At 56.9% G+C, this 17,221-nt stretch overlaps 1 protein-coding gene across 13 annotated transcripts in view; it reads right to left on the bottom strand.

The window, feature by feature from the left end:
* Positions 1–12,814, bottom strand: part of AHNAK (AHNAK nucleoprotein) — a 112,653-nt gene extending 99,839 nt beyond the window's left edge. The window contains exons 1-5 of one of the 13 annotated variants that reach the window (XM_063728396.1): positions 10,517–10,660; positions 9,449–9,656; positions 2,354–2,452; positions 1,827–1,983; positions 884–1,071 (exon numbers count right to left, since the gene is read on the bottom strand). In XM_063728396.1, the coding sequence (XP_063584466.1) occupies positions 884–1,071; positions 1,827–1,983 (345 nt within the window). In that variant the 5' untranslated portion in view covers positions 2,354–2,452; positions 9,449–9,656; positions 10,517–10,660. Of the gene's footprint in view, positions 1–883; positions 1,072–1,826; positions 1,984–2,353; positions 2,453–9,448; positions 9,898–10,516; positions 10,661–10,836; positions 11,644–11,666; positions 11,939–12,574 lie in introns of those variants that run through there. The other 12 variants (XM_024255080.3, XM_063728399.1, XM_054524229.2 and 9 more) reach the window with 12 other exon arrangements.
* Between the last annotated feature and the right edge of the window lie 4,407 nt (positions 12,815–17,221).

Here is a 17,221-nt window from a genome sequence, read left to right as displayed (position 1 = left end):
AGTTAGCAGATGCCCGGCCACAGCCCAGCCGACAACACGTTGCCTGTTTCCCAGAGAAGCTGGGACCAAAACAGAGGTCCATGGAGCCTCCTGGGGCATAGCACGGGGGAGTGAAGAAAGGGGCTGACAGCCACATCACAGGAGGAAACCAGAAATTCTCTGGAGGTCATACCGGTAAGCAAAAACCACGGGGAGGGAGTGGGAGCTATACTCTTGGACTGGGAGGATTTCCATTCAGTTAGAGATTCAAATCGGCCTGTGCCAGGGACACCTCCCAAGAGACCGGGCCCTTCAGCTCCCAACTCTCAAGCCACTGGCTTGTTTGTTTAACCAGGAGGGGAATCTTCTCAGAGGCCCTTGTACCCTGAAAGCACTTGTTGAGCCTAAGAGACTGATTGTGCTTGGGTTAACAGTCTCACTTTGAGGACCCATTGTTTGTTAAATAAACAAGCCATCAGAAGGACCAATGTCCCCACAGGCACTTTGCTGCCCAGTGTCTGACCCACAGAATGTATCAGGCCTCTGCAGAGAGAAAAATGGTGTCTGTGAGGTTGAGCTGGGCACCTGTGAAGTCATTTCAAAGATTCTTGCAAAGCAGCAGACCTTCCTCCTAGCATCTAGGGCCGGGCTGCACAAGTCAGTTCCCATACTGTGGCCGCTCTGAAGAGATTGATTGAAGACATTTAGGGGCAGCACAGCCACATGTCACACGAAAGCAGAAAGAAACAGGGTGGCCAAGGGCTCAAGAGAGTGAAGACAGGTGAGAGGAGAAGAAGGAGCAAAAAGAGAGGCTCCGGAGGCACATGGAAGGCTCAGGAGTGGGGTCAGCAGGCCAGCGTGGCCGGGGGAGCTCAGGGCACAGACGGGCCGGCGAGGTACTCACCAGAACCACTTCAGAGCTGCGGGAGCTGAAGACTTCACGGGTCCAGGTCTGGCCAGGCTCGGGGGAGCGGTCCCCCTTGCGGTGCAGCTTCAGGCCCACTGTGTGGTGCCCCATGGTGTTCAGCAGCTGGGTCACCTCACCCGACTGCAGGTTGTCAAAGTAGATGGTGGCACCCACAATCTGGTCCCCTGAGCAGGGAAGAGCAGGAAGCAGGTAAGGCCCAAAGAGCCTCAGGGAAACCGCACACAGCCACCACACACTGGGCACTGAACTGACTTGAACTCATGACCACCCTGCAAGGTGGGCGTAGTAATACCCATTGTACAGACACGGAAATTGAGGCTTAGAAAGGCCAATTTGTGGGGGCCGGGCGTGGTGGCTCACGCCTGTAATCCCAGCACTTTGGGAGGCCGAGGCAGGCGGATCGCCTGAGGTCAGGAGTTCGAGACCAACCTGATCAACATAGAAAAACCCCATCTCTAATAAAAATGCAAAATTAGTCTGGTGTGGTGGTGCAAGCCTGTAATCCCAGCTACCCTGGAAGCTGAGGCATAAGAATCGCTTGAACCCAGGAGGCGGAGGTTGCAGTGAGCTGAGATAGCGCCATTGCACTCCAGCCTGGGCAACAAGAGCAAAACTCCATCTCAAAAAAAAAAAAAAAGGCCAACTCATTTGCCCAAATCTGCAGGGCTAGTGGGTGGTGGAGTCAGATCTGAGGACCAGGTGTCCACTACCCCACACAACTGCCTCCTCTGAGGACCACAAGTGACAGACACAGAGTGGCCAAGGAAGGGCAGGGCTTGGGTACCAACCACCCTGATGCCACTGGGAATGGGCCCTCGACAGCCACTCACCCACTTCTGCCTGCTCCCTGCCCTTCCCTCCAATACCCCCACTGACCCCCCAACCTCCAGCACCCGGTCCACACCCTGGGGTGACTCACCCTCCTTGACCACCCCAGTGCGGGCCGCAGGGGAGTTCTGCGTCACCTCCTGCACAAAGACGCCGTCGTCCCTCTGGGCGATGGTCAGCCCGTGGGAGCCGCTACCCTGCCAGTTGGGCAGCAGCAGCTCCCGGGTTGTCTCCTCCTCCTTCTCCATCTGGAATGAGGTGAGGAAATGGAACTGGGATCAGTGGGGGTGGGAGGACATGAGGGCATGGGAAAGCTAGCAATCTCTGGTGCTATGAACTCCAGGGAGTGGGGCCCTCGGCAATGTGCCTGCCCCTGCAGCCAGCTCACCTGCCAGGTGAGGTTTTGGGGGTGGGGTAATTCATCTCACGTCCTTCCACTGTGGAAGCTCTCCCAAGGCACAGCAAAGAAGATGGAAAGGAGACAGCGGAGACAACTGGACCCGGAGGTAGCCGGCCCTTCATCCCTGTCCGCCACAGCCCCAGCCTCCCATCCACACGGGGCCCACCCTCCCCACATCCCGTCACCTCCGCCTCTCTCTGCCTCTCCCACCTACTGACCTTTGCAGGATTCCGCTCAGGAGCGAATGCCTTGCCAGGAGCCCGCCCCTCCTTCCTCTCTTCCCCTCAGTCTCTCTCGTCGGGAATCTCGGTCACAACCTAGGGGAAAGTTCACGATGATGCTCGCACTCCAGTCAGCAGTCGGCTTGCTCTGAGTCCCCACCCAAGGGACAGCCAGGTCCTCTGCTACCCAGGCCAGCTCACGACCCCGACCCCCTCCACCACCGTCAATTCCACTCGTCGTCCATGACTCTCCAGCCTGGCATAGCAGAAAGGGGCTTCAGAGGAGCCAGACTTGCAGTCAGATCCTGGCTCTGCCTCCTTCTAGCTGTGGGACCCTGGCCAAGACACTTCAGTTTTCTGAACCTCCATTTCCTCATCTGTGAAAATGGAGGCAACAAAGGAGAAAAAAGAGAGCACTGGCCGGCAGGAGCCGCTTCACATGCACACTCTCGCCACATTCTTTTTATTTATCTATTTATTTATTTATGTATTTATTTATTTATTTATTTATTTATTTTTGAAACACAGTCTCGTTCTGTCACCCAGGCTGGAGTGCAATAGCGGATCTCGGCTCACTGCAAGCTCCACCTCCCGGGTTCACGCCAGTCTCCTGCCTCAGCCTCCCGAGTAGCTGGGACTACAGGCGCCCGCCACCATGCACCACACCTGGCTAATTTTTTGTATTTTTAGTAGAGACGGAGTTTCACCGTGTTAGCCAGGATGATCTCGATCTCCTGACCTCGTGATCTGCCCGTCTCGGCCTCCCAAAGTGCTGGGATTACAGGCGTGAGCCACCGCACCCGGCCTCTTTTTATTTTTTTGAGACAGGGTCTGGCTCTGTCACACAGGCTGGAGTGCAGGGGCGCGATCACGACTCACTGCAGCCTCGACCTCCTGGGCTCCAGTGATCCTCCTGCCTCACCCACCCAAGTAGCTCAGACCACAGCCATGTGCCTCCACAACTGGCTAATTTTTGTATTTTGGAGAGATGGGGTTTTGCCATGTTGCCCAGGCTGGTCCGGAACTCCTGGGCTCAAACAATCCTAAAGTGCTGGGACTATAAGCAGGAGCCACCGCGCCCAGCGTCTACTCACATTCTCAACCACAGCTTCAAGAGGGGGATGTTACTGTGCCAATTTCACAGACAGAGACTGAGTCTCTGAGAGAACAGCTTACCCGGGGTACACATGACAGCACAACTATGCTGGGCTTGGACCCGAGTCTGTAACTCCTTTTTTTTTTTTTTTGAGACGGAATCTCACTTTGTAGCACAGGCTGGTATGCAGTGGCACGATCTCGGCTCACTGCAACCTCCCCCTCCCGGGTTCAAGCAATTCTCTGCCTCAGCCTCCTGAGTAGCTGGGATTACAGGCGCCTGCCACCATGCCCGGCTAATTTTTTGTATTTTTAGTAGAGATGGGGTTTCACCATCTTGGCCAGGCTGGTCTTGAACTCCTGACCCTGTGATCCACCCGCCTCGGCCTCCCAAAGTGCTGGGATAACGGGCGTGAGCCGCCGCACCCGGCCCACCGAGTCTGTAACTCTTTCGCCTACTCCACCCAGGTCTGCCACTTGTAACAGGTGGGAGCCTCCTAGAGTCTGCCTCCAAGCAGAAATGGCAGTGTTCCACCTCCCTCAGAGACAGAGACTCGGGCCACCCAGTCTCACCTAGTACCCAGGACCAGGGGGGTGCCTCACCAGCTGGCAGCTCTGGGAGCCCTGCCACAGGCAGCTGCCTGAACAAAGGAGGCCCCGGCCCCACCAGGCACCGCCCAAGCCCTAGAGGTTAGAGCCCAGCTGAGCCCGCCTTGGCCCACAACGAGTTTAGGCCTCCTGGCTGCCACACCAGGCCCTGAGCCAGGCCCATATAGGTGCAAGCATTTAGTAATAAATTCGCCCTCCAGCCACAAGATGAGCTGTCATCTGCAAGTGCTCTAGAAAGACACCAGGCAGGACTCTGCATAGCGCCACGGACTACAGCCACGGCACAAAATGGTGGCAGCAGCCACCAACTGAAATGGTGTGGGGGACACTATAAGTCAGGAGGAACCTAAGCCAAAGCCCCGCCTACAGCCGTTTACATCCAGAAAGTATCAACAGTCAATCAATGCATGTATACCGGCTGCCTCCATATGCCCAACACTATACTTTGCACTACAGACGGAACCAGTCAGGGATGGACACAGCTGGGCCCAGCACCTAATTACACGCTGCGTTAGACGGTGACCTCATGTCACTCACGCACCCATGTGCCGGACAGGGAGATTTAAGACTCAGTTCCTGTCACGGATACACATGATGAGCAAGGTGCACTAGCTGTGACCGATTTTACCCCAGAATATTCCAGAAGGCTTGGGAGCCCTCTACGGGAAATGAAATATACATGGGGTCTTGAAGGTGCTAGAGGTGACCTCTGAGGATGAGACTATGTCTCTTGTGAATTTGTGGGCACTTAGCAGTTCCTATCTCAGGCAGATCACAACAGGGATGAAAGAGAAACACAGACCCCAGCCCCCGACAGCCATCCTCCCGTTTGACAACGCGGTGTGGACAATGTGTCTCCTTGTCAACACAGGTGCTGGCTACAAGGTGAGCAAAGACTCTGAGCCTCTGGGCTCAGGTGCAAACTGGCGAAAACACCTCCTCCCTTCCGGCTGCAGAGAAGGCTGCGACGGGAAATCACTCTGACCCTTCCCAGCATGAAACAGCAAAGCTGGGGCTTAAATGGCACATTCTCTCCCACTGTCCAGTGCTCAGCAGCCAGCCCTGCAGAAAAGAAGCCAGGCAGAGGCAGGGAAGGAAAACAGATTCCAGACTTCATCTCTCAGACAGAACTGAAGCCACCCCTTCAGATCACCCAGACACCCCTGTCCTCCTCCTGGAGCAGGGCCCCTTTGCTCACCCCAGCATCCTGGTGCTGTGCCAGCAGGCAGCGAGGGGGAAAGAGCTAGCTGGGCCAGCTCACCCTCGCCCACACCTCGGCCCCACCCTCCCTCACCAGTGAGTCACTGCAGCTGGCTGCAACAGCTCCAGACCTGCAAAGGGTTGAGCCTAAAACCCCAAGGACAAAGTGCCTCCTAGGCCAGACCCCCAGGTGCCAGAGGAACCAGGGCTCCCCTGCAGACAGGCAGTAGGCTTTCCTGCCAGGGCCTCAGGCAGAGTCCCAGGGCAGAAGTCCCTTTTGAGGCCCCGGACAGACTTGCTACCTGCCTCAACCCAGGTGGTTCCTGAGGAGGGGAGAAACCATCCTAAGTAGACACCGATCCAATAGCCCGTGAGGACGGGAGCCATTGGACCCGAAGCTGCAGGTTGGCCCTGGCAGGGCACCCAGTGGCTTCCCGGCCAGGTGGGGCTGCCAACCACCCTGCCTGCTCTGGCTCTGGCCCTGCTGTCCTGGCACAGCCTGGAAGGACTCCCCTCTCATTTGACCTGGGCCATTCAGTTCCGAGGAGGGGCATAGAAATACTGAAGGGAATACTGAAGGAGGGGTGTGGGATACTACGTAGCCGGGTTTCCTGTTCTCCTCATTTGGGTCCCAGCCCTCAGTCTCTCCTCCACCTCTGGAGCCTGTATCAAGCCCAAGTGGTCCTTTCTTCTCCTCCCACACAAGTTAGGTTACGTCAGGCTTTCCCCAGAGGCTGAGGGCTCTGCCCTGTTGCTACCCAAAAGAGGGTCTTTGGAGCTTTGGGAAATTCTGCACGATTCAGCCAAGTGCCATAAGCCTTCAGAGCTAGGAGAGACCTAGAGTTGTGCCACCCAACACAGCAGCCACATGTGGCTATTTAAATTTAATCAATTAAAATTCAGTTAAATTAAAATTTTAGCTCATTGGCTGCACCAGCCACATTTCAAGAGCTCAACAGCCACATGTAGCTACTGGCTACTATATTAGCATGGACACAGAACACTTCCCCCACTGCCGAGAGTTTTATGGGATGGCACTTCCTGTTACTTAAGGATGGAGAAAGTAAGGTCCAGAGAGGTAAGAGAATGGGAGTGTACTGGGGCCCTAGTCCCAGAGCCTGCTAGCACACAGCCCGGTGGTCCACCCAACAGCCTCCCTCGTGATAGCAAGAAGCGGGACAGAGCTAGGTGTGGTGGCTCATGCCTGTAATCCCAGCACTTTGGGAGGCCAAGACACACTGATCACTTGAACCCAGGAGTTTGAGACCAGCCTGGGCAACATGGCAAAACCCTATCTCTATAAAAAATAAAAATTTATTTTTTTTAAATAAAAAAAGAAGGAGCAGGGCCAGAGTGGAGACCCCCTAAGGCAGAAGATTGCTTGGAGGGCAGAAAAGAGTGAGATGGTGAGGCTGCTCCAGCTGCAAAGGTGAGAGCATGTATGCCTGACGCTGTGGGACAGACTGTAATTCAGGCCAGAAGCAGGGAGAGAACAGCCTATCCTGTCACTTCAAAACTGCAAAGAGGATGTGCCGAGCAGCAGGGCTCTGCCCATACCCTGCAACTGGGGACGACGCCAAGTAGATGCAGAACTCCAGGAAGCAGATTCTTGACCCCAGCAGATGGCCTCTGCCAGGGGTGACCTCCAGAGGAGCCTCCTTCCTCCACTGCCCTCGGAGAACAGTGCCCCTTCCCCGGACGAGCCAGTATAAAGACAGCCAGGATGGAAACCAGGCCAACTGCTGCAGCAGCTAGAGACAGCCCTGCAGCCAGCGTCAGTGTGGAGATGACAGGAATTGATACACACACTCCCCCAGAGACAGGCCACAGGCCTCAGTGCCCAAATGCACCAAACCTGAGGACAAGATACACACCACAGGGGCCCACGACTGTGCATCCACCCAGCACAGGTGGAACACGGGAGGCAACCCTCCGAGGGGAAGAAAATCACCCCATCTGTGGTAGGGAGGGTACCGGCCACAGTGAAACTTCCGCCCAGCATGGCAGCACGCACATAGGCCAATCGACCCACCACACACACAAGGCCAAAGAGAAGCAGTCCTCATCCCAGGAACAAAATGACTCACGCCCAGAGTTACAGACCCCTACCAGAGGGGAAGCCCCCAACATTCGGAACCAGGAGGAGAGGGAGGCTATTCAGAGAGACACACCCAGAAGACAGTATGCTCTGCTCTCATAAACACTCATCAGGAGGCAAAGAGGAACAGAAAGTTCCGTGTTGAAAGAAAAAAAAAAACCCACACACAAGTAGAGAGAAAGAGAATTCTACAGAGCACTCTGGTGTGCCAGGGACTGTGTTGGCAACATCCCATGCCTAGGGTCTCATTCAACTCCCAAATGACGATGCTATGTCAAAAGAATTAATGTCCTTATTTCAGAGAAGTGGAAACAGGCCCAAGAGATAAGATGACTTGCCCAAGTGGGAGACAGAGTTGAAATGCAAGCCCAGGAGTCTCTGACCCCCAAGGCCCTTGTTCCAAAGGAACAGGGGTGACAGCCCTTCCAGGGCCTGGCCCTCTGAATGGACCCCCGAGGATGCAGCTGCCAGGCTTGTTTAGGAAAAAACGTTATGCCCCATTCTAACTGGAGCAGAAGTGCGCAGACATCTCAGAGTCTAAACCGGCATTAACGACTTTTACAAACCCACCTAGCTGATTCTGGGCAGTGTGCAGGGAGGAAGCGCAGGTTAGGGAGGTGGAATTACCAGGAAGAATTAGATGAACATGTTGCAAAACACATGCAACTTGGGCACCTTCAGAGAAAGGCACACAAGCACACACACACACACACATACACACCATTAGTACATGGAGACCCTCAGCCCCATTCTCCACTCTACACAGCCCAGGGCAGCCTGCAGCCCCAGCCAGCCTTCACCGGCTCACAATAGACAGTTGTCCTGCAGGTCCCTACACCTGTTCACCTGGCGCCTATGTCCCTTGAGCCTGCACTTCCCCCTCTGTGTGTGCACCTGCCTGGCCTCCTCCCTGCTCCCTGCCCTTAGGAGAGGGAGGTGCCAGCCCAGCCACAACTCCCACCAGGAGGAAGTTTTTCCATCCTTGTCATTCCAGCCCTGCCCTCCCCATCATCCCCTTCCCCTGGCCCCTCACATCATGCTGACTTCCAGGGCAGCCCCTACACCCCAACTTCAGCCAGCTGGTTGCTTTCTGACTCTGTTGTGATGCCTTTCTCCATCTCTCTCTACCCCAGCCACGCACAGCCCCATCCCATGCTACAGTGAGCTCGGAAGCCCTGAAGCTCCAAGCTCTCACTTCCAGCAGCAAGGGAGATTCCCTCTTCCCTCCCTGGCCAGGAGGGACTCTGCACTCCTTGTGAAAGGGGGCTGGGGACAGCCTATGATCCAGTGGGGAGTCCCCACACCTGGACACAGAGGCAGGGAAGAGTGGGCCTTTACCCGGGACCACTGGGATTAAGACACCAACTCTGAGGGTGGCGTCCTATAGGAGAGGGGGTGGAGCAGAACGCTTGGTCTTGCCCTGTGGGGTAGATTACAGTTTGGGAGCTGCCTGTCTGCCCCACCCAAGGCCGGGATCTGGGGAGGGCGCTGCTTGCTCTCCCCCCAGCGGTCGGACCACGCTACTGCAGGGGCGTGGGGCCAGGCCGCTCCGGCTCTGTCGCCGAAGAGCTGCCCCCGAGCCCCGCCAGGACACGTAGCTGTAGACGGGATCAGCTCCAGGCACTTCCCCTTCCCCCAGAACCTCCGCTCCAGCCCCCGGGGACCGGGCAGGATGCCCCTCCCTGACAGGCCGTGTGCAGTGCCTTGCTTAGCCTGCTCAGCTGGGGCCTGCACCCCCAAGGCTGTCCTCAACCTCCCAAAGGCTTCTGGACACAAACGGCCGGTGCGGGCCTGTCCAGGACCGAGAAACTCACTTCAGTCCTTACCTACAACCCCTACGGGCCCGCAGAAAACCTCCACCACCAGGGCAGAATGCCACTGCCATCCTCTGCCTCCAAGCCCAACGACAACGCAGGCAGAGGTGACACATCCAGGCACGCCACAAGGGGAAGACCTTCATTCACAACCAGCGGGATACTCTCTCACAGGCAATGACACACACCTCACTCAGAGACACAAGCTGTGACATGGTGGTCACCAGGACCTAAAGCCACAGTGGGATGACACCTGCAATGCTATCAGTGACCTACCTAAGACTGCCAGCGACAGCTCAGCCGTAGCCCTGGTGGGAACTGAGGCCAGCAGGGAGGAAAAGGGGCTTCATTCCTTCGGAATCCTCCTGTGGCCCACCCATGTGACCCCACACTCCCTCAGGCACACCCAGGAATGCTGGAAATTGCTAGTGCTCAGGAAGCCTTGGGAGTCCCACCGGATGGCTGAGCCCAGGGAAATGCCAGCCTGGATGAATCGATGGGGGATGAAGAGAAGTCAGAAGGCCCTAGATCCCTGCCACTGCCACCGCCCAAGCGGCACATTCTAAATCCTCCCCAGCAGCCATCACCCTTCCTCAAACCTAAGCGTGCACAGCACGGGGCCAGCCCAGCTCCGGGAAGAGAAACTTTGGGGCCTCCGGAATGGTGGGGGAGAGAGCCACACTGTTCCCATGAGGAGCAGGACTAGCTCTCCCGGTCTGTCTCTCTGTCTGTCTCCAGGCGGTTCCCAAGTTGTAAAGAAGGTGGTGACCACACCCCAGAGCCCCACACACCCCTCCGCCCCCACGGCTTTGCCCCAACCCCTCAAACCAGCTCCTCAGGCTCAGGGTGACCGGCTCCGCCAGGACCCACCAGCCAATTCCAAGTCGAGCAAAAGAATCCAGCCTGGCAGCACCGCCACCTTTCCCCAGGACTTCCTGAGGGCTAAGATGACTCTGGGGACCCCCAGCCAACTCCGTGCCCTGGGCTGACGCTGGACCTTCTCCCTCAACAGGTCCCTGTGTCTCACCCCGGGCCCTGGACCATGTCTGGCTGCCACAAGTCCTCAGCTCTGAGGGGTCGGCTTCTCAAGGAGGTTCCCCGACCAGGACCCCTGAATCACTGCTGTGGGCCTCCATATCAGCCCACATGACTTATGTGGCTCCCCATGTGTCCCTGTTCTCTGACCAGTGTTCCTATGCATAACCTCTTAGGGACAAAGGCTTTAGAGAGGGGCTCAGACACCCTCTAACCCACATTCCCACAGCCCCCAAACCCTGCGACCTCTCCTAGCTCCACTCTCTCCCTCCTAGCTCCTCTCCCACCCTCCCTCACCCCACAGCTCACAGCTCAGAGCAAAGAGGTGCCCCTAACTCGGGGGCTCCCCTGTCCTCCCCATTCTGCACAGGCCACTATCCACGCGGTGGGGGGTGGGCGGCCCCGCTGTCCCTAAGGACAGAAGGAAGCTTCCCCACATTCAGCTTCTGAAAGGAAGTGAGTGCCACACCCTGCCCCTGGGATTTCCCTCACGGGGCGGGGATGAAAGCGAGATCTCTACCCAGAATTACAGCCAGTATAGGTGCAGGGGCCCTTAAATGCCTTCCCCCACTCTCAGCTTCACTGCTGCAGCCCCTCACTGTATTCCACAAAATCAACCCAACACCTACCATGCGCTACGCTGTGCTGGGAAGGGCAAGCAGAGAGCAGGAGCCCTGCAATCCGAGGTTGAATTCTAATGAAGACGGGTTCGAAACCAGTATTTACTGAGGGCCCAGCGCTGTGCTGGAGACACAGAGGTAGATATCTAGGTCCCTTTTCCTCCGGAGACTCCGGGTCATTCTCTAAGGACCTGACTGACTTGGGAGGCTCCTACACTGCCTTTCCACAAATCCCCTCCACAGAGCAGGGCACTCTGCAGCGACCGCACGCTCCCTGGGAGCACCTCACCGCCACGGTCGCCGCGGCGGGAGCCACACCCTGCGAAACCGGCAAGCACACACATCGCACACAACCCTCAGTGGCCTCATTGTGCAGAGGGGACAGAGCCGTTCCCCACCTTGTTGTGTGGGCTCGGCTACAGCTGAGAACACCCATCTGCCCCCTCCGCACCCCTCCCAGCAAGGGGCACAGCCAGCCCTGTTTGGGCCCCTGGAGTCCCTCATGGTCAGCGCCGCCAAGGGGCTGCGCCCCCACATCCCGGCCTGGGCACTGCTGGGGGGCGACCAGCCCTGCCAGGGGCGGCCCAGGCACTCGCACACTGCACACACACACACCCCCCCTTGCATGGGAAAGCCTTACATAACACAGCTCTGCACACACCCTAAGCACGCTGCCTTTCCAACTCTAGGCGAGACCTCGCCTCGGGCCCCCTCTCCTGGCGCGCACCGCTGGAGCGCAGGGTTCCAGCGAGCGCAGCTTAGCCCTCCTCCCACGCCAAGCCCGGCTCCTGCCCCCAACTCCCACACACAGCCCCTTCCTCCTCCCCTTTGCCCCTCACCACTCTTCCCCGAGTTCTGGTTTGAATTAGTCACCGGCTCCAACCACCACATTCCTCAGGCTGCTGGCGCCGGGCCAGGCGCTGGGGCGGGGGCCATCCCGCCCGGACGGGTTTGGGAGTGGGGTGGGGGGAAAGCGCCGCCTCCAGAGGGGAAGGGGCGGTCCCGAGGACTGGGCCGCCGCAGCCCACCCCTCTCCTCGCCCACCTCAGCATAGGAATCTCCCTAATTTTGTCCCCCTCCCCACCCATCCCGTTGGGAGGCGCATTGCAAACTTCCAGGTTCCGCGGCCCGAGAGGAAGGTTTTCTGGAGCGGGGAACACGGAGGGGCAAGGCTAGGGCGGGGCAGCTGGAGGAGGCTGAGGGGCTGGTGGTACAGAACAGGGTGGGGCCTGAACGACTCGGGACGCGGTTAAGGGCAGAGGTGCAGGGAGCGCCGAAGGACAGTCGAGGGGGCGCACGGTGCGGGGTCGCAGAGGCGCGGGGGGCCGCGGCGGCGATCTCGGAAATTTCCCCTCCAGTAAACATGGGATACGAACGGAGCAGCCCCCGAGCCACCGCCCCATGCAGGGAGAGGAGGTGGGACAGAGGCCACCAGGCCCGGAACGGGGCGCCCTGCCTTGCAGTGGAGCCAACAGTCCGCCCTCCGGAGAAATACAGAGTGGAGCAAAGCACTTCGGAGCGATTTTCCAACTTTAACCAACTTGCGCCCCAACTCCAGAGGCAGAACTCCGCACCCAGAGAGCGACGCGTCGCCTCCCCGGGTGGCCCCGCTTGCTCCAAACTGCTTGAATCCTCACAGTGACACTCCCAACAACGCGCCCCGCCGGAGCGCCGCAACCCACCTCCCCCCGACCCGCCCTTGGTGCGCCGGACCGCGATGGCGCCACGGTGCGCCTGGCGCCCCTACCTGAGGGCTCAGCCCCAGGGCACGGCCATAGCCGGCGCGAGGCCCAAGGCTGCGGTGCTGCGGCTACTGGCGGCGACGAGCCCCGTTCCGGGCGGGTCTGGCAGGGCGGGCGGTGCAGTCCCCGCGGCAGAGCAGCTCCGAGTGGCCGGGCCCCTGTGCGCGGAGGCGGCTCTTGTAACTCCGGCTAGGGCGGGCGGGTCTGCCCGGAGCTGTGGGGAGAGGGCGGGGCCGGGCGGGGCCGGAGCGGGGCTGGGACTGGAGAGCGGGGCAGACCCTGGAGGGACCCGGGAGTGGGCTGCTGGGGAGGGGGGCCGCTGGGGGACGCGGGGACGTTCTTTCCCCCCCTCCCCGCATCCACTGCCCCTTGTCCTGTCCCGGACCTGGATCTGCTCTCCAACATGTGCACTGTGTGGCTTCATTGGCAAGAAACTCCTGCAGGCTCCCTGGGCTCACCCTCACAGCTGGAACTGCGAATCAACTTATTTTGCAGGAAGGGCCTGGGGGCTCTGAAGGCGGCTGGGTGATTCAGCCGCGACCGTCAGCCTACTCCGGACCTTTGAGTTTTCTCTCATCTTAGGCAACTACACTTCAGATCCCAGGCCCCAGCCTCCTTGCTTGGTTCCCAAGCTCCGTGCAGCCGCGCCCATTTCTCGCGTTCCCTCTTTCTGGGGGCCCCTCCGTCCCTATCCGCACAGAACTGGCTTGGATTCCCACCTCCCAGGAGCCGGGGTCACCAGTGCCTCGCGCACCGCGGTGCTGCGCAGGCCGCGGGCATACGGGGGTGAGGCCCCCGGGCGTTGGAGAGCGGACCCGACGCCCACCTTCCTCTCCAGACTCCCGCCCCCAGGAGCCAGAGCCCCAGCACTTCCTCTGCCTCCCATTCCTTCTCTGAGCGCCCACCGCACCCCCCCCCCCCACCCACTTGCGGGACGCTGAGTCTCCTAATTTACAGCCATTTCCCACAGCCACTTCTAACTACATCGAGATTTTATTAAACGCTTAATGATGGGGTGCGGGGGCCTTCTGGCTACACACTCCCCTCCACACTCCCTTTCTCTTCTCCGTCATGAGTCCTTTTATCCTCCCTCCTAGGTGGCCACCCACTGCCCACTCCAAGCCAGTTTCCCCTCCTTCCCAAATGCTAAGAAAGAGAGACCCCAGGCTGGGGAACTGAGGAGACCTGGCCCAGGCAGGAGCGCCCTCCTTGCTGCAAGATCATGAGTGGGCTGGAGCTGAGACCAGCTCGGCCCTGTCCTCTGAAATGGCAAACATGTTTACAGGCTAAAAATACCCAGCAGTCAACTCTGCTGCCAGCCCTGGGGGCTGTGTCCAGGTCCAGTTACCGGCACAGAGTACAGGCCGTGGGGGAGGGAAGAGACAGCCAGAGGAACCACAGACATGGGCACTCATATAATGGACACAGAGAGGTGGAGCCGCATGTGCAGACATCCAGACAGGCAGAGACATGTGAAAACACAAAGCGGAGACTTGGGCACCAGCATTTTCTCTCGTTCTCTGTAATGCACACACACAGGTGCCCAGATAATGACTCAACCCCATGGCAGAGGCAGCCTCGCCACAACACATCCCAAGCACACAGTCACAGACTCAGACTTTCCCAAGAATCACCTCCTCCCCCATTTTGTTCTGCACCCCTTTCCTAGCACCTACTTTATTTAAAGAAAAAACAAATCTAAAACTTTTGAGCTATAGAACACTTAAAAAAAAAAAAATTACCAAGGCCAGGCGCGATGCCTCACACCTGTAATTCCAGCACTTTGGGAAGCCAAGGCAGGTGGATCACTTGAGCTCAGGAGTTCGAGACCATCCTGGCCAACATAGTGAAACCCCACCTTGACTAAAAATACAAAAATTAGCAGGGCATGGTGGTGCAGCCTGTAATCCCAGCTGCTCGGGAAGCTAAGGCAGGAGAATCCCTTAAACTTGGGAGGCAGAGGTTGCAGTGAGCCAAGATCGTGCCACTGCAGTCCAGCCTGGGTGACAGAGCGAGACTCCATCTCAAAAAAAAAAAAAAAAGTACAATAAAACACAGACTTCTCCCTCCTCACCTATCACAGTCCCTCTCCCCAAAAGTAACCATTGTTAACAGTTTACCAAAGGATTTTTAACTTTTTGGAATGAATCATCATCTCGTTCCTTGAAAGAGCAAATGTTCCCAGTGCATATTAAAACAGGAGTTGATTCACACCTAGGTTGGAAACACAGGGTATCTGCAAAAAGGGCTAAGGGGGCGTTGGGGGCTGCTAGAGCAGAAAAGGAAGAAGAGCACGGAAAGGCGTGGACGCTGTGCCTTCGCCTCGCCTGGGCTAGATCGGCCCCCCAGGATCCAAACAGCAGAGGCCAGAGTCCCAGGCTCAGAGCCAACTTATCTGCTCCATTGTTTGTTCTGGCCACCCTCTTGGTCAACAGGGAAGAAGGCAGGAGGGAGGGGTTGGTTTTTGAAGCAGCCCCAGAGCAGAGATCACTGTCCAGGTACTTCATTCAGGGATATGAATGTCAAGATTACCTGGTGGGGGGGTAGTTCTGAGGACTGGCTCTTGTCCCATTCCAGACTGGAGGGCTAGAGAAGGCTTAACCTCAACCCTACCCTCTAAAAAACCATGATCCTGGCCGGGGGCGGTGGCTCACGCTTGTAATCTCAGCATTTTGGGAGACTGAGGGGGGGGCAGATCACGCGGTCAAGAGATAGAGACCATCCTGGCCAACATGGTGAAACCCCGTCTTTCCTAAAAATATAAAAATTAGCACTTTGGGAGGCCGAGGCAGGCGGATCACCTGAGGTCAGGGGTTCAAGACCAGCCTGGGCAACATGGTGAAATCCCGTATCTACTAAAAATACAAAAATTAGCCGGGCATGGTGGCGTGCGTGCGCCTGTAGTTCCAGCTACTCGGGAGGCTGAGGCAGGAGAATCGCTTGAACCCAGGAGGCGGAGGTTGCAGCGAGCTGAGATAGTGCCACTGCACTCCAGTCTGACAACAGAGCGAGACTCTGTCTAAAAAAAAAAAAATGATCCTGCAGGCTGGAACAGAACTGGGGTTTCCTAAGACTGCCACCTCAGCCCAGGGGAGGGGAATATTTTCAAAAGTTTTCAGTGGTATAAGTGGAGAAACGCACACTTTTAGAAACTTCTGCCCACTCCTCTCCTTCTGCCCGCTGGTGTAGCCTCCCCCACACCCCCTCCCAAAACTACGTTAATATGATTGTGTCTGATCCTGCAGCAGCTACTTTTGTTGGTTTTGTTTTGTTTTGTTTGTTTTGTTTTGTTTTTTGAGAGGGAGTCTCGCTCTGTTGCCAAGCCTGGACTGCAGTGGCATGATCTCAGCTCACTGCAGTCTCCACCTCTGGGTTCAAGTGATTATCCTTCCTCAGTCTCCCAAGTAGCTGGACTACAGTCGTGTGCCACCATGCCTGGCTAATTTTTGTATTTTTTAGTAGAGATGGGGTTTCACCATGTTGGCCAGGGTGGTCTCAAACTCCTGACCTCAGGTGATCCCTGCCCACTTCAGCCTCCCAAAGCGCTGGGATTACAGGCGTGAGCCACCTTGCCAGGAGCTACTTTCATCTGTCAGCTCATTTAATCCTTGCACACCCTGGGAGGGAGGCACTTAGTGAGGAATGGTCTTAAAGAGGGTTCGTGATTTACCTAAAATCACACAACTCACAGAGGCAAGAGTCAAAGCTTCCGCTAGCATTGAAGCCTCATGAGGACAGGGTTCTTTTTTCTCTGCTGTATGCTTTGTGCCTAGATTAACTGATTTTTTGTTTTGTTTTGTTTTTTTGCTTGTTTTTTTTGAGACAGTCTCACTGTGTCGCCCAGGATGGAGTGCAGTGGGGCATTCATGGCTCACTGCAGCCTCAACCTCCCAAGCTCAAGTGATCCTCCCATCTTAGTCTCCCAAGTAGCTGGGACTACAGACGCACACCATCATGCTCAGCTAATTTTTTTTTTTGGTAGAGATAGGGTCTCACTATGTTGCCCAGGCTGGTCTTGAACTCCTGGGCTTAAGCCTCCCACCTCAGCCTCCCAAAGTGCTAGGATTATAGGTGTGAGCCACTGCACCCCGGCCCCTCATGCCTAGAGCAGTGACTGACAGACATATAGCAATCACTCAAGAGCATGTTTCAAATGAATGAATGAACTCCAGGTATAACTGGCTCCAACGCCCTTGCCTTTTCTACAATAGATAGCATCCTGCGTCCCAGGCCGTCACAACTTCCTCTGGCTCTCAGCCCCCAGGGAGCAATTCCTCTACTTGTGGGCCTGTCTTGAAGCTACCCAAACATTTATTGTGTGTCCAATATGGGGTTGGGGAACTGCAGTGGTGGTGGAAGCAATAGAGACCTTGGCAAGATGTAATCCCAGCAAAAAGCTCAGTCCAGGAGGAAACAGCTCTGATACCCCTTTACCTTGTCCTTTGAATTCCTTGGAGGTCCTATGCCTCCAGAGAATTGGAGTTATATTTCCTACCAGGTATTTTACACAGCTACTCCCCCCCCAGCACCCCCCAACACACAATGTTTTGGGTGTTTTTTGTTGTTTTGTTGTTGCTGTGGTGGTGGTTGTTTTGAGATGGAGTCTAGCTCTGTCGCCCAGGCTGGAGTGCAGTGACACGATCTTGGCTTAT

Source organism: Pongo abelii, chromosome 9, assembly GCF_028885655.2.
Source record: "Pongo abelii isolate AG06213 chromosome 9, NHGRI_mPonAbe1-v2.0_pri, whole genome shotgun sequence".
Classification (NCBI taxonomy): Eukaryota; Metazoa; Chordata; class Mammalia; order Primates; family Hominidae; genus Pongo; species Pongo abelii.
Note: the sequence above shows the minus strand (reverse complement) of the source record. Positions and strands in the feature narration are given on the sequence as shown.